The following is a 16,057-nucleotide window of genomic DNA, read 5'->3' on the forward strand; positions in this document are numbered from 1 at the left end:
AATAGTTGCTAATTTCTAAAATCAATCACAATTTCTTCTTTCTTTTCACCATATATATCTATTCTTATCAATTCAAAGTATTACTAATTGTCGGAGATCAAGCTTATGACCAAGTCATTCTTTTTTCTTGTGATCCATTTATCATTTGTGTATGCTCTCTAAATTTTCGTGTTAAGATATTTTTCAAAAGTTTGGTATTAAGGTACTGAAAATAGTAAGTACGGACTAATAAGCATTATAATACAATCGGGAGAATTGCCATGCAAGTATGTGTGTTTTCTTTTGCTTCTCGCTCCCAGAATAGCGCTGCTGGTGATGTCTTCTCGGTTTCAGTTGGTGCGATATTGTGATTAAAAAGTTAAATGAACGGAAGATGTTGGGGTTGTGGGATAGGAAGCAAAAAAAAAAAAAAAAACGCTTCTGTCCGATGTATATTCTCTTTTACCGACAAGGGACATTCTTAGCATAAAATCTCTTCTAAAGGTCTTAGATGTGCAAATGAAATATCAGTTAGGATAATGCTTCGATATGTTATACTCATGTTTGACAACCATTTCTGACGTTACTGACGTGTTAGGACACGTGGTATCGGATGAGATCCAGCATCACCTCTTTGTTTCTCTCTGTGTGTGTGAATCGGTTCTGCACATGCCTTGATGCCTTTCTCTTTGTATCCCATACCAAACTCTATACCCAAGCTACAAAAATGAACTCTGACTCAAAACATATCTTTAACTCTGAAAAGTCTGTAAAAATTATATTTTTCTATAAAAATGTTAAAAGCTACTAATGGGCTTAAGCTGTCCTGTCCCAGAAGGGAACCAAACAAACCAAGCAAAACTTTACAGAAATTCAGCAGTCATCTTTTGACAAAGGAAATAGCTCTTGATACAGACCACATAACACATAAACCGCACGCACTTGACCGCCACACACACAAACACACCCGCACGCACAAATTCCCACTTTATGATAGTCAGACGAAAAGAAGGCAACTCGACGAAGAATAAAGAAATAGTCGGGTATTCCGACTGCCCTTTATTTTATTTTGAAGAATCTGATTAACATGTCAGTTATACATGTTTTTAGAGATGGTAAGTTGAAGACCTCAGATGTTGACGATGGGTTGTGTTCTTAGTTCCATCTGGTAAGGTCCGCCAACGTAGCGTGACACTTCCACAAGGGATCTGTCAATGCGGTACGGGCTCAGGAGGAGAAATGCGATGAACTGTTGCAGACAAGAGAGCTAGTTACAATGCCAGTGATTTTTATGACTTAATTAGAAATTGTTTTTGAAAGAATGTATCTTTAGAGGGCAAATTAAGTTTAAGCAATTCTTCCATCATCTCGAAGGAATGTAAAAAAAAATCTTTTACAATATTTAAACACCACTTCCTCTTATCGGTATACCGCAGGCCATAAAGAGGAATGAGAAATAACAGGATTTGTACGATCATTTTTTTTATTGTGATAATCATAGGATCTGAGAATATGTAGAGTTTAAATATGTCAATGTAAATAGAGATTGTATTATGTCGTGTTGATTTGTGATTGCTAGCTCCTTTGCATGTCTGCTTGTTCATGCCATTATGGCGAAAATTAAGAAAATGTAATACGATAGCAATCAATTTAGAGAATGTTGAGTATATTTGCAAAGAGATTTTTTAGGAATGAAGAGTTTTTATATTAACTTACCTTAAAGGGTAAGGATGCAGTGACATGAATTATGTGCACATCAAACTTATTTGCTGCGAGAGCACCTTTTGATAACTTCTTGATGTTGTTTTTAAACGTTGTTAAGTCCAAACCTAGTACACATGAAAAAAAAACTGGATAAAATTAGACAATAAACATACTTCAAGATAAAGGAAGAAAATGATGGAGTATCTATAGGATATACCACCAAAATTACAACGTGAATGACCAGTGGATTTGCCTCAAGATGGTCATCACCAGTAAAAGTCTTGCGCTTGTACATTTTAAAATAAGATAGAGGCAAATGTTACTAGTAGTTTGACTAGCTGGTCTTCTATGTGGTTAGCTGGATAAATATTTTGTATGATATTTAGCGATTAATATATTGATTGCTTTGATTTATTTATAATGTACCTTGTTGAAAAGACTCAATTAAAAAAAAAACTGTAAAGAGGAAATCATGATGTTATTTCAAACCTTTGTCAGATTCCAATTGCAGCTTAACCTGTATTCGTTTACAGTTTGAAAAATTTTGACTGCTGCTGTAGTATTTTACGCCTATTCTGTGATCACATTTTGAATGCTGCTTAGTCTTTTCTCTGTACATAGGAGGCACCAATTCATGGGAAGTTAATACGTTTTTCCTTAAAATAAAAGGTCATGGGTTCAATGCTCATTAGCATAGAACTGAAAAAAAAAACCATTTTCTTCACACCCAACGTATTTGCACTTGATTTATCAGTAAGGGTATCAAGATTTTCACATCCAGCGTATGAGTACCGGATTTATCAGAGAGGATATTAATATCAAGTGGGGGAAGGAGTGGCTTGCGGCAAACGCTTACATCCCGTATTCTAGATACGGTGAACCACTTGCAGTTTTCCTCCCCTACTGGCCATAGGATCATTTACCTTTCTGTATTTTAGTGGGAAAAGTAACGCCTCATTTAGGATATCTTTAGCACAGATAACCACTTACGGAATTCTGTTAGTCGAAACTAGAACGCTTTTCGATCAGTAAAGCATTTTGAGAGAAAGTCGCTGGAACCAGAACACAAACAGAAACTCATGAGCAACATGCATACGAGTTAAGAATAGCTTCTTGCGCAGTTTTCATGTCTCAGATGATTTGCCCCAAGCTTGAGTTTTGTGTCCACAGTGGTGTAGAAAAAACGAAACAATACTATGAAGAGGAGGAGGCGAAGAAGCATTAGGAAATACAAGGTACGCAACAGTAGGACTACAATAGGAGATGGGAGAAACAAAGCCAATGAAAAACAAAAGCGTGTAAGCAGACCCCGTTCCAGTATGGTGAGCTCAACCATGTACAAGTCTTCATCCTTTAGAGGCAAGCCCTCTTTGTTTTGCAGGCCCTGCACGTCGCTGTATTTGAGAAACTCATGGAGGGACTCGGCTGTGAACACCTCCACGTCTGTGGCCTGGGGGATGACGAGGTCCCTCAGGGCAGCGCGGTCACCAGGTTCGCTCTTCAAGACTGCCAGAAACAAGGGTCGCGAACGTTTATTTATTAGAATCAGCTGACCCCAGAGGTAAAGTGTAAATGTGTGTGTGTGTGTGGATGTGTGTGCGCGCGCACTCACGTTTGTAATTGTGTCTTTAGATGAGTCAGTAATTTCTACTTACCAACTATATAACGATGGCCTCCTAACACCTTGAAAAGAGAAAAAACCACAGCTTAGAAATGTGTAACATTTCTTTCAAAATTACGCAGTACAGTTTTATTGTATCTAAAGCAGCGGTTCTCAACCTGTGGGTCGCGACCCCCTGGGGGGTCGCGACGTGCCTACAAGGGGGTCGCGAAGGTGGTCATTTTTTAAAAAAAGTTTCTTATACTGGTATTAGTGGAATTAGTTTACATTGTGTAACCGAGTGGTGCGGGGGCTCAAACTCCAAATCTCTTCTTCCTATTCAAGTACACTGTCTCGGCATGCAGTGACTTCTCACTTCCAAAACTCAAAACACAATCTCCCTCTCAACAATTAAGTCTCCAATCTCCCTCCTCTCGCCTTTTGCCCTCTTTCTCCCCCAATCTCTCATCGCTGACTCCCCTATATTACACCACCATATTACAAACAACTGACAAGATGAATGCTTTCGTCCGAAAAATTTCGTTGTGGACGCAAAAGATACGCCAAGAAAATATTTTTGATATGTTTCCGTGCTTGTGTAAGTGCAAGGCTGACAACTTGAATCTTGATCAGGTGAAGAATGTAATTATTGCCCATCTAAGCGGACTGCAAGAAAGGTTTCAGCATTATTTCGCTGAAATTGATGTGACTAAATACGATTGGATTCGTAATCCATTTCTGGCTGATCCTAGCACAAGCGGGTTGTCCACGCAAGAAGAAGAGCAGCTCATCGACCTTTCGAGTGACCAATCCCTGAAAATGGTCTTCCAAACAACACCAGTGACAACATTCTGGATTAGCATCAACGGTGAATATCCTCTCCTTTCTGAGAAAGCAATGAAAGTTCTTCTGCCATTTTCAACTTCGTATATGTGTGAGCAAGGATTTTCAGCATTGGCAGCACTGAAGTCTCAATACAGAAATCGTGTGGACGCAGAGGCTGAGCTGCGAATAGCAGTGGGTACGAACATCGCACACAGGTTCGCTTCTCTATGCAACAGCAAGCAGCTCAACCTTCTCATTAATCAAAGTGAGTGTCTAATAAAACTAATAAAATAATATTTATTAGCTTTAGTAAAATTTCATTAACAGTTATACTTCTTGCAGATACGAACTTTGCTCTTCCGTTGTTGAATTGCATTGATTTCCTCGACGCGGCGTTCGAGGTTAGCTAAAGCTGCCCCCCCCCCGTTCCACCGACCTAGCCGGCTAAGGGGGGTCGCGGACGTACCGGTGTTCGTCAGGGGGGTCGCCACATGTAAAAGGTTGAGAACCGCTGATCTAAAGCATCTGAAAGCAAGTAAAAAATAGTGTTAGTTGATCTCTATCAATGAAGTATTCGTTCTATTAGACAGTCAACTAAATATACTGTTAACCATCCAACTGTCTATACTGTGAGCTATCCATCGAGCCAGTCAGTCAGTCAGCCATCGGTCGGTTACTTAGGTGTTTTTCCGACGATTAGCCAAACAGAAAGTGTAAATTGCTGGTAACGATCACGGTTGAAGTATATCTTTTGCAATTAGTGAAGATTGCATAACAATAACGTGCATCAAGAATTGTCAAGGTATTGCACTAAAAACAATGAGACACAATTGTTCACCTAGCTTTCCAGACGATCAGTCTACTGCAAGGAAAGTTCAAATTTTTAGTAACGATCATGTACCAAAGTACACTGTATACTAAGTGAAGATCTAAACATTGAATTAGGCATCAAGACTTTTAAACGTGTTTCTTTGACGACAATGAGTTACTGTACCTTGAATTTGTAGGGCACGGGAAGTCCTTCAAAAGCTTTGTTAACATCATCGCTAGTGAGTTGTGTACCCTTGATATCAAACACGAAGTACACGGCTTCCTTTGGGGCGTCCTTGATGACGTCAAGTACAAGCGCTTCCTCTTCCGGCATCGCTGTAGAGTTGGCAGACAACTCTGCTGTGACATACGTCACCACTAGTGCGACCATAGCCAGCCACAAAGATGAATAGACAGCCATGGTGAAATCTGAAATACCTGAAACACATTAAATGAATTTCTATCTGACCAAGATTTTTGTTGAGCTCCTAAATTTTGGCACAAAAATTGTCGACTAATTTCAATAGTAAATAATATCAACTATAGTAAATGGAAAATAGTGTCTGACGATTTCTCTCTGATGGTATTGTTTTGCCATTTTATGTATTCTCATGAGAGTTCTATACTGATAATAATAATAATGATGATGATGATGATGATAATGATACAAGGAGACATGTGGAGCGCATTGATTCAGTGACACAGACCAGGCGATGTGCACAAGCCAGCAACAACACAGAAGAGAGAAATTTAGAAGGATACAAGCTACTCAGGTTGAGGAGCTCATTGCACGAGTATTATTGACATGTAATTAAACTTAAAGTTTGTATTTAAACTTGACATGCCTGAAACTTTTCACAGATTCTTCACTTTTCAATACTAGGATGGCGCTGCTGGTGATGTTAATTTGTCATTCAGTCAATTGATTGCTTACCTGTCGTGTTGGCAAATACGTAGATAGACGCTGCAGTTGACAAGGCCCGCCCCTCACACCTGTAATGGCCAATAGTGGGCAGGACTTGCACAGGACGACTAGTCCAGTCCTTGACGTTCACAAGGAAGTTTTTTTTTCTGGCAATCGCGACATCTAGATCTCTCTAAGGTACTTGATTACGAATAAACTAATTAGAAATTCTGAAATCCTTATAGTGGCAAAAGTGCTTTAAACAAAGTCATTTGTTTTATATTCTAAAGAGATATAAAGCAGCCACATCAGACACTTGTTCTAGCAGGTTTAACTATTTTAATCTTTTTGTTTTAAAGAATCTTGATGTCCGGATGTCTTTCGTGACCAGGGTGGCCTCTTCTTCGTTTGACACCCCTAGAACTTCCTGATCACTAGAGCGTCTTTTATATTTCCAGCAAAGGTATTTACATGGCAGGCCAACATGTTGAGTGCGGCGAATTTACCTCCGACCGTACAATTGAAAACCTCAGCAACAAAAAATTATAATAAAATAGCATCTAATATCACTTCATTTATATTTATTTTATATCCTTGATTACTGCTATTCAAATGATTTTGATCAGTTATGTTTTATCTCCAGTTTCTGGTATTGGTAGACACCAAGCAGATGGAAAGATGGAAGAAAGTCAAAGACAGATCTACTTGCAGCATCTGGATGAGCAGACGAGAAAGAGCAGCAACAAACGGAAGAAGAAGAACAAGCGAACTATGGTCTCACCTTGTTAGCGGTCACACCGAGGGTCTGAGTGACGTGGCTCAAACTCCTGTTGTCTCCCCTTGTTTGCCGTCCAGCGATGGGTATGGAAGAGGCGCGTACAACGCTGGTATTTATAAGACGACTCAGACTCAGCGAAATGATTGCCAGGGTATTTAATAATAACAAAATGTGTTGTTTCAAACCGACTTCATGTTTATCTAATGATGCGCTTTTTGATGAGGAATGTAAATGAAGTACATGTCGCAGATGTTGTATGTCCCAGATGACTGTGTAAACAAACACATTTTCAGTTGTTTTCGTCAGTCTTTACTAGCCGCGGTTCTCAAACGGTGGAGCGCGCCCCCCCCCCCCTACAAGGGGGGCGCGAGGACGTACCTTTGCTCGTCAGGGGGGCGTCACAAGAAAAAGTTAGAGAACCGCTGGACTATAGCATCAAGTAAAGTTTCTCGGAATAAAGGCATGTTTCATTTAAATACTAAACACCAAACGACTTCAGCAAGGCTATTTTCAACTATAGGTCTTTGTTTCAGTCGCATAAATCTCTGTTTTTTGGAAGTATGACTAATTACAAGACTAATACTTTTTTATTTTTTTTTGCTGAATGGTGTGTGAAAGAGAGAGAGAGAAACATAAAAGACAGCAGGGTCTGTCGTATTCATTATTCTCATGCACACGCCATGTTTTCAATCACTTGTCAAAATAACAAGCTGTAGCGTCGCCACTGTATTGAGATAATGTGCCGGTAAGATTGATTGATAGAGTTTTTACAACCAAATAGAATCCTTACAACTCTCTAACGAAAACATTGATTGAATGTTATGCGACAGTGGTTAACACATCATTTACAGTCTAGTTAATAAAATATTTTATTATTTGTTGCTGTCAGAAAGCTCGACTAATATATCAACTGCGCATAAACCCGTGCACGCAAATAGGTATAGAAACAGCAGTAGGGATGCTGGAAAAAAATAAGCTGCAGACAAAACAAAGGAAGACGAGCAAATAGAGGGGCACAATTATGTACAAGCTTTAATGGGCAACACATTTATATTGTTTCCAGCAAATCGCCAAAACCATTAACAGATTTTCATTCAATCATGCGATCACTTTTACTTACCAAGAGCCCTCCACGCCATCAAAGAAGTCGTCAGCACAGTCTGGGTAGTATGAAGTGTTCTGCTATGTCCATTTTTTTTTTAATTTTTGACTTTGCATCTACAGCGGCTAAAATGTTAGGTTCATTATAAACAGATGGATGTCAGTAACTGACAACGAGCGAACATATTCATCCTCTAATTCGCGCATGAGGCTGAGCCCAAATTAAGGTTGTTATGAAGTAGTTCACCACAAGTAGGTAACGCCCGAGTTCTCCATACACCATTTCTGACGGTGTGTGGACTGGGACACTTAAAATCTTTTTACAGGCTAAAAAGTGAACTTTTTCATAGCTATAATCCTGTAAAAGCCCTCAAATTTCATCTGGATATAAAAGCACAGGTTGAACAATGCAGTCAAATAATTTAAAAAAGGTTTGTCTTGTCATATTATCAATCCTTCTCAATGCTTTTACTATATCCACTGTAGCTATCTTCCCTTTGATTGCTACCTATTTCGCTCCATGATAGGAGCTCATTGTTGGAGTGAAGGTGAATCCCAAATATACCTAGCTGTTAGCCATATCCAGCCGTTTCATCTCAATAGACCATTTTTCCATTCGCCTCTAAAATCCATCTTTGTTAAAGACCAACACTTTAGTTTTATCACATTTAACTTCAATCTAGTCCAAACTGTTGACTTAATGTCACGAGGCAATTTATCAGGTTTTGAAGGCGTATTTCATAGTAGAACTAGATCATAAGCAAACACGAGGAAAAACAATTCTGCCAAATACGGGTACAATGCCGCTTTCCACAGATGACGTCACGATCTAGCCGCGCAAGGTCTTCTGGGAATGCAAAGCGGACAAATATATTCCCCACATGTACTACACCAGCGTTTGCAGCGAATGCGTTGCTGTGCAGTTTATTGTTCAGAAAAACAAAACGTGAGCGTGTAAAAATGCGGTTTTGATTTTTTATTTTTCTCTTTGTTTACTATGAAGCAGAACAGTACTTGTAACCTATAATATTAATTACTATACAGATTTATTTACAATACTTTTCTGTCATATGCCCCTGAATGAATTGATAGGTTGACCATCAGTTTAACGCCAAAAATTCTTTTCAGTCTGTTTTTGGTAAAAATACTCCCACATTTCTATCTTTGACCAATCTATGTGGTACATTATAATTTCATTTGCTTTTAAATACATAAGCTACTCTGAAAATTTACCAAACAGCATCCAAGAAAAACCATTTGGGAGGCAACACAACTGAGGCTTAGGGGAATAGTTCTACTGAGAAGCATGAACTTTTTCAGTCTTTCATTAAAGCGTTCTACATGAATTCGTGCCTTGGCTACCCTCCTTGTATCCATCTCCTGTTCTGCAGACAGGCTAGCTCGCTTACCTAGAAATGCAGGGATTTTTATAGTAGCCGGTCTCGACAAAAGCAAATCCTACACTTTAAACCCTTTGTCCACAAGCAAAACATCTCCTTGTTCAATGTGTTGTAGAATGCCACATTTCTCAAATATATCAACAAAACATGCAGAACCATTAGGGATGACTGCAATCAGTCCTTTCATTGTGGTGTGGTGCTTGTAAGAGGAATACACATTGCCTTGCTTCCCATAATCCTGGGTGTCTGACAAAAGAAATGTGTACAGTCTACAGAGTATCTGACATTTTTAAACTGTCTAAACACTCTTGGCAAAGATGTTTTATCTATATCCTTTGTTGGGAATATAGGGACATTCATAGACTTGAAGTGTAGGAACATGAACTGATAAACATTTGCTCTCAAACGATTCAGATGTGACAAACATGTAGGCAATCATTTTCAGTGAAAGTCCTTTTCGCAGCCTTAGAAGTGTAATGAACAGTTCCTCTTTTGGGGTAAAACGCCTAGATGGACCAGTTTTCTTCTCATTTGTCCCGTTGATAATGTGCAGGTTGGTCGCCACGTTGAACTGGAACCTTCCTTCTACGTCCTTGTCGCTTTTGTCTCCTCGTCTGTATGCGTCGCTAATATTGGTTCGTCGCTCTTAGATGTTGGGCCTTTTCCACCACGAAAATGCAGAGAGCAGATATATGTGTTCCTGGTTATTTTCTCCACATTTTGGAAATCAGATCGCCCATATAAAAACTGCCTGCGCTTTGCTTTCTCAGTCTTGAACTTGCCCTGTTGTCTTTCCCACTGCATGGGTCATTTTGTCACTGGTCTTACCAGGCTTTGGAAATGGAATAAAAAAAATGTCCCCTCCTATAACCGCTCTGGATATCTGGAATCCGATTTACATAAACCCCAACAGCAGTTCTTAGTTCCTCCTGTTTTCAGCATTGTTTCAGAGATTAATGAAAAAAATTTCGCTCTTTGTCAGTCGCCGTAGCGTAAACAGAAAGAACAACGTGCAGTGTTTGCCCGCAAAGCAATCCCATGATGCTCTGCTGCGTGACGTCACAATCTATTTTTAGTAACCCGAGAAAGCGCTATTATACACCCTGTTTGCCAGTGGCAGATATTTTCTCAACTATTTTGTTCATAATAAGTAAAAATAATGTGGGACTGGCTATACATCCTTCTCGGTGGCCTCCAGAGCACTGAAAAATTATCAATGAGCTGGCTGTTCGTTCGAATATATGCTTTTGGAGAGTCATACATTGAGATTATTGCTTTAGTAAATAGGTGAGATGTTCCAGAATTTATTAGAGCTCTCAACAGTGTTGCATGTTGGACAAAGTCATACTCCCTTTCCAAGTCCGCAAAACTCTCATACAGTTTGGGATGTTTGCTGAAATATTTTGGAAAAACAGCATTAAATGAAAATAGACGATCGGTTGTTTAGTAGCCTGCATGGGTTGCTGGTAAAAGTTGATCTTCAAGCCGATGATAATTATAGTTTTATATTTAATATTGATGCGTAGCATTTCCCCACCATGCTTAGAAGGGAGATAGCTCTGTAGTTACTGGAGCACTCGCGATTGTCTCTCTTATATATATATGGATACAATTGTAGCTTCCTCGCACATATCTGGAGGTTGCCCGCTAACAAAAATTGAATTAAAATATTTAATTTAAAAGTCAGCTATCTGTTCTTCAGCTGATTTCAATATTTCTGTTAGCCGTTATCTGTGCCACACACTTTACGAATTCATTCAAACGTTTTCACAAACAGTTTTTGTGTTCGTAGATCCCCGTCCCAAATAGTCCCCATCACTTTTACAAAGTAAATAATTAAGAACTTAGCCAGTAGATAAAATGAATCGGGGACTGTGACAATGTGACTAAGGAATGTTTAGCCTGTTTTAACGGAATTACAATGGTACATAAAAACAAAGTTATGCAATACCAATAGAACCGTTTCACTGGCTGAAAAAGGATAAGAAAGTTCTCTCTTTTTTTAGCTTTCCTGGCAAGCCCAGGAAATCAACTTTTCAATTTTTGTTACTTTCCGTTTAATCTAGGGCACTTGCTACTTATCCTTATTATTCCGGTTTTTTTTTCGTCTCATGGATTCCGAATTCTCTGAACTTAAACTAACACATGATGACTGCTGAAATGTTGCAAAATGTTTCTCTGGTTTGATCTCCACATTACGAAATAGAAAAGGCTAACTGACAGGCGATAAAAAATCAACTCGACAAAGAATTAAAAAAGTCAAGTATTTCAACTGTACTGTATTTTATTTTCCAGCATATGACTAACACATGTTAAGTTTGTTATAACACATGTTTTCAGAGATGGTAGGCTTGCAGTCGTCAGATGTTGACGATAGGTCGTGTCTTTACTTCCATCTGGTAAGGTCCGCCAACGAATTCTGACATTTCTAGATACAGTCTGTCAATCAGGTACGGGCTAAGGCGGAAAAACACGATGAACTGTTGCAGAATAGACAATGTCTATTTTGTTATTTTCATGAAGTTATTTGACATTGTTCTAATTTTACATAATTTCAGGAAAAGCAAAACATAAAAGCAACGTGTGATGGTTAAAAGTTTAAAGAAACACGCATCTTTAGACAGCAAACAGATTTGTGATCCATGTAAAACGATGTGAATAATATGATTACATACAGCTATTTATAATAATGTTAATCATAAAACGTGATCATAGAATGTGTAAAAGGTTGATTTATGCATCTAATTAGAAAATATACTTTTTGTTGTTAGTAGTTTTGCATGCTTTGCAGTTTGTGTCTTTGTGGCTATACTTCAGATAAAGATACTGCTTAGTAAAATAATACGCCAGAAGAGTTGAGACAATTTAGAGAATATTAGACATGTTTGAAACTTGTAATCAGATTTCTTAGGAATAATTTAATACTCTACCTTAGAAGGCAAGTACGCTGTGAAATGAAACGCACGGACATTGAGGAGGTTGGCTACAAGTGCAGCTCTGAAGAACTTTTTGAAGTTTTCTTAAGCGTGGATAAATTCATACCTAGTACACATAAAAATATTGGATAAAATTGATCGATCATCATCTTACGACCGACAGATGCAACATGCATGACTACTGGTTTTGTTTGTTACCAGGCTACCATGACCATGTAAATTATTTTGCACTTTCGCTTAATTTGTTTACTTTTAGTGTTTATTTTAGATTTTGACTGCTGCTTAATCTGTATTCTCTAAGTGATAGGCACTGATTCCTGCTAGTTACTTTGTTTGACTACAGAAAAATCAGTTTCTGGAACGTTATCCGATCACAAAAACAAAGATTTTAAGAGATGTAGACGATTGCCAGAAAAAAATATAAATGTTATGACAAATATCCAGATATTTTACGCTTAATTATGAGCTCCATGCATTATTTCGTCAGCTTTTTCTAATTCTAGAATATAAACGCCTTCTTCACTAGTTTTAATAACAATGTGTTAGAGTAATAATAAGAGAGGACTATATGTCGTTTCGCAGACCAATGTGATGCGTACACGTACTTGACAGAATCATTCAGAAGTACACATAGGACAGATGAACTGTATGCAGAGTATTAACATCTAGACTTTGAGAAAGATATCTTCTCCTTAGAAACATCTATCACAAAGTCCTTTGGATTGTACAGGATTTCAAATATATAGTTTTAATTACTTCCAATATTGTGGAATGTTATAAAGCTTTGTGTTATAAATTTATGTTATATGTATCTACTGCATTATGCAGTTGTTTGGTGGATACACAATGATTATACGTAGTACTACGAGTGCAACACTTCACTCATGGCGTTGAGATAAACTGCATTGACATGTGTAGCAATGGCAAACTATTGAGCTCTAGACTTTAACAAAGGTGTCTTGCCCCCTGAGGTAGAAGGATTCCTGACCACGTGACATGGTGACATGTCAGCTCAAATCTGTGACTAGATATTCCTCTTCTGTCCACCCAGCAGCTATTTAGCAGAAATGAATATCTGATATATCGGGGGTGGGTAAACGTATTGAAAGGACAGAGAGGCTATAGATATCTACCCTCTCTGGAAAGGAGACGATTGGGGTCCTCCTTTCACGTAACATTATACCGTACAAAGTTTACAATGAAATATAGTATCTTTTATGACTTATTCGCGTGTTCATTGTAAATCCTTGATTACTATTATTTATGCGATCTGAATCTGTTGTGTTTTACCTCGAGTTTCTGATATTGGTAGACACCAAGCAGATGCAAAAAAGAAGAAAGGTAAAGAAAGATCTACTTGCAAAATCTACCTGAACTGACGAGAAAGAGCAGCAACAACCGGAAGAAGAAGAACAAGTGACCTATTGTCTCCCCTTGTTTGCGGTCCAGCGATGGGTATGGAGGAGACGCATACAACGCTGGTATTTATGATGACTAGGACGCAGCGAAATAATTGCCATTGTATTGTATGACAGAAAAGCATGTTGATGAAAACCGATTTTATGTTTATCTAATGGCGCTCTTTTTGATGAGGAATGTAAATGAAGTACATGTCGCAGATGATGTATTTCCCAGATGACTGTGTAAACAAACACATTTTAGTTGTTTTCGACAGTCGATAGCATCAAGTAATGTTTCTCTGAATAAAGGCATGTTTCATTTAATTATTTTGCTATGAAATAATAACAACCAAACGACTTAAACAAGGTTATTTTCAACTCTAGGTCTTTGTTTCAGTCGCATAAATCTCTGTTTTTTTTAAGTATGGCTAATTACAATACATAATTTTTTTTATTTTTTAGTTTTTTGCTGAATGATGTGTGTGTGAGAGAGAGAAACATAACACACAGCAGGGTCTGTCGTATTCATTATTCTCATGCATACGCCATGTTTTCAATCACTTGTCAAAATAACATGCATTTGCGTCGCCACTGTATTCAGATAATGTGCCGGTAAGATTGATTGATAGAGTTTTTACAGCCAAATAGAATTTTTTTCTCTTGCTGTACTTTGCATTAAATAAAAGTATGACATTATGGTAAGATTCAAATATTTACAGGTTTCAAAGTATAATAGAAAGAAAGCTGCAACTGTTCGTCTTATTTCGTTCTACAGCAAACAGCAACATCCTTTCGACTCGCTCTCTCTGTTGATATGACAGAGAGGTTCATTACCGAAAATATTGATTGAATGTTATGCGACAGTGGTTAACACATCATTTACAGTCTAGTTAATGAAATATTTAATTAGTTGCTGATGTCAGAATACTCGACTAATATATCAAGTGCGCATAAACCCGTGCACGCAAATAGGTATAGAAACAGCAGTAGGGATGCTCGAAAACAACAAGCTGCAGACAAAACAAAGGAAGACGAGTAAATAGAGGGGCACAATTATGTACAAGCTTTTATGGGCAACACATTTATATTGTTTCCAGCAAACGGCAAAACCATTAACAGATTTTCATTCCAACATGGGATCACTTTTACTTACCAACAGCCCTCCACGCCATCAAAGAGGTCGTCAGCTCAGTGTGGGTAGTATGCAGTGTTCTGCTATGTCCATTATTTTTCTTATTTTTGACTTTGCGCCTACAGCGGCTAAAATTTTAGGTTAATTATAAACAGATGGATGTCAGTAACTGACAAAAAGCAAACATATTCATCCTCTAATTCGCGCATGAGGCTGAGCCCAAATCAAGGTTTTTACGCAGTAGTTCACCACAAGTAGGTAACGCCCGAGTTCTCAATACACCATTTCTGACTGTGTGCGGACTGCCACACTTAAAATCTTTTTACAGGCTAAAAAGTGAACTTTTTCATAGCTATAATCCTGTAAAAGCCCTCAAATTTCATCTGGATATAAAAGCACAGGTCGAACAATGGAGTCAAATAATTTAAGAAAGGTTTGTCTTGTCATATTATCAATCCTTTTCAATGCTTTTAATATATGCACTGTAGCTATCTTCCCTTTTATTGCTATCTGTTTCGCTGCCTGATAGGAGCTCATTGTTGGAGTGAAGGTGAATCCCAAATATACCTAGCTGTTAGCCATATCCAGCCGTTTCATCTCAATAGACCATTTTCCATTCGCCCCTAAAATCCATCTTTTTTAAAGACCAACACTTTAGTTTTCTAACAGTTAACTTCTAGTCCAAACTGTTGACTTAATGTCACAAGGCAATTCATCAGGTTTTGAAGGCATATTTGATAGTAGAACTAGATCATCAGCAAGCTTGAGGAGAAACAATTCTACCACAAACGGGTACAATTGAACACCGTGTTTGCCATTGGCAGATATTTTCTCAACTATTTTGTTCATAATAAGAATAATGTTGGACTGGCTATAGTTTCTTGTCGGAGGCCTCTAGGGCACTGAAAAAATATCAATGAGTTCACTGTTCGTTCGAATACAAGCGTTTGGAGAGTCATACATTGAGATTATTGCTTTAGTAAATAGGTGAGATGTTCCAGAATTTATTAGAGCTCTCAACAGTGTTGCATGTTGTACAGAGTCATACTCCCTTTCCAAGTCCGCAAAACTCTCATACAGTTTAGGATGTATTCTGAGGTAGTTTTGAAAAACAGCGTTAAATGAAAATATACGATCGGTTGTTTAGTAGCCTGCTTAGGTTTCTGGTGAAAGGTTTTCTTCAAACCTATGATATAGTTTTATATTTAATATCGATCCGTAGCATTTCCCCACCATGCTTAGAAGGGAGACACCTCTGTAGTTACTGGAGCACTCGCGATTGTCTCTCTTATATATATATATGGATACAATTGTAGCTTCCTCGCACATATCTGGAGGTTGCCCGCTAACAAAAATTGAATTAAAATATTTAATTTAAAAGTCAGCTATCTGTTCCTCGGCTGATTTCAATATTTCTGTTAGCCGTTATCTGTGCTACACACCTTACGAATTCATTCAAACGTTTTCACAAAGTTTTTGTTTTCGTAG

At 38.1% G+C, this 16,057-nt stretch overlaps 1 protein-coding gene across 1 annotated transcript; it reads right to left on the reverse strand.

Moving 5' to 3' along the window:
- Positions 1-1,029: 1,029 nt before the first annotated feature.
- LOC112558057 lies at positions 1,030-6,666 on the reverse strand. Its single transcript, XM_025228242.1, has 7 exons — positions 6,604-6,666; positions 5,853-5,961; positions 5,103-5,356; positions 3,339-3,366; positions 2,992-3,189; positions 1,696-1,808; positions 1,030-1,228 (listed from the first exon to the last, which is right to left on the reverse strand). The coding sequence occupies exons 3-7, from the start codon at positions 5,337-5,339 to the stop codon at positions 1,109-1,111; spliced, it is 696 nt and encodes a 231-aa protein (XP_025084027.1). The 5' UTR covers positions 5,340-5,356; positions 5,853-5,961; positions 6,604-6,666; the 3' UTR covers positions 1,030-1,108.
- Between the last annotated feature and the right edge of the window lie 9,391 nt (positions 6,667-16,057).

Source organism: Pomacea canaliculata, linkage group LG2 (genome assembly GCF_003073045.1).
Source record: "Pomacea canaliculata isolate SZHN2017 linkage group LG2, ASM307304v1, whole genome shotgun sequence".
Lineage (NCBI taxonomy): Eukaryota > Metazoa > Mollusca > Gastropoda > Architaenioglossa > Ampullariidae > Pomacea > Pomacea canaliculata.

Excerpts from the sequence above, each read along its gene's own strand:
- LOC112558057 (XM_025228242.1), bottom strand. The coding sequence starts at position 5,339 with ATGGCTGTCTATTCATCTTTGTGGCTGGCTATGGTCGCACTAGTGGTG. Across the intron at positions 1,809-2,991 it reads GCTCACCATACTGGAACGGG|GTTTGGACTTAACAACGTTT; the intron begins GTCTGCTTACAC and ends CATGTGTACTAG. Across the intron at positions 1,229-1,695 it reads CTGCATCCTTACCCTTTAAG|TTCATCGCATTTCTCCTCCT; the intron begins GTAAGTTAATAT and ends TGTCTGCAACAG.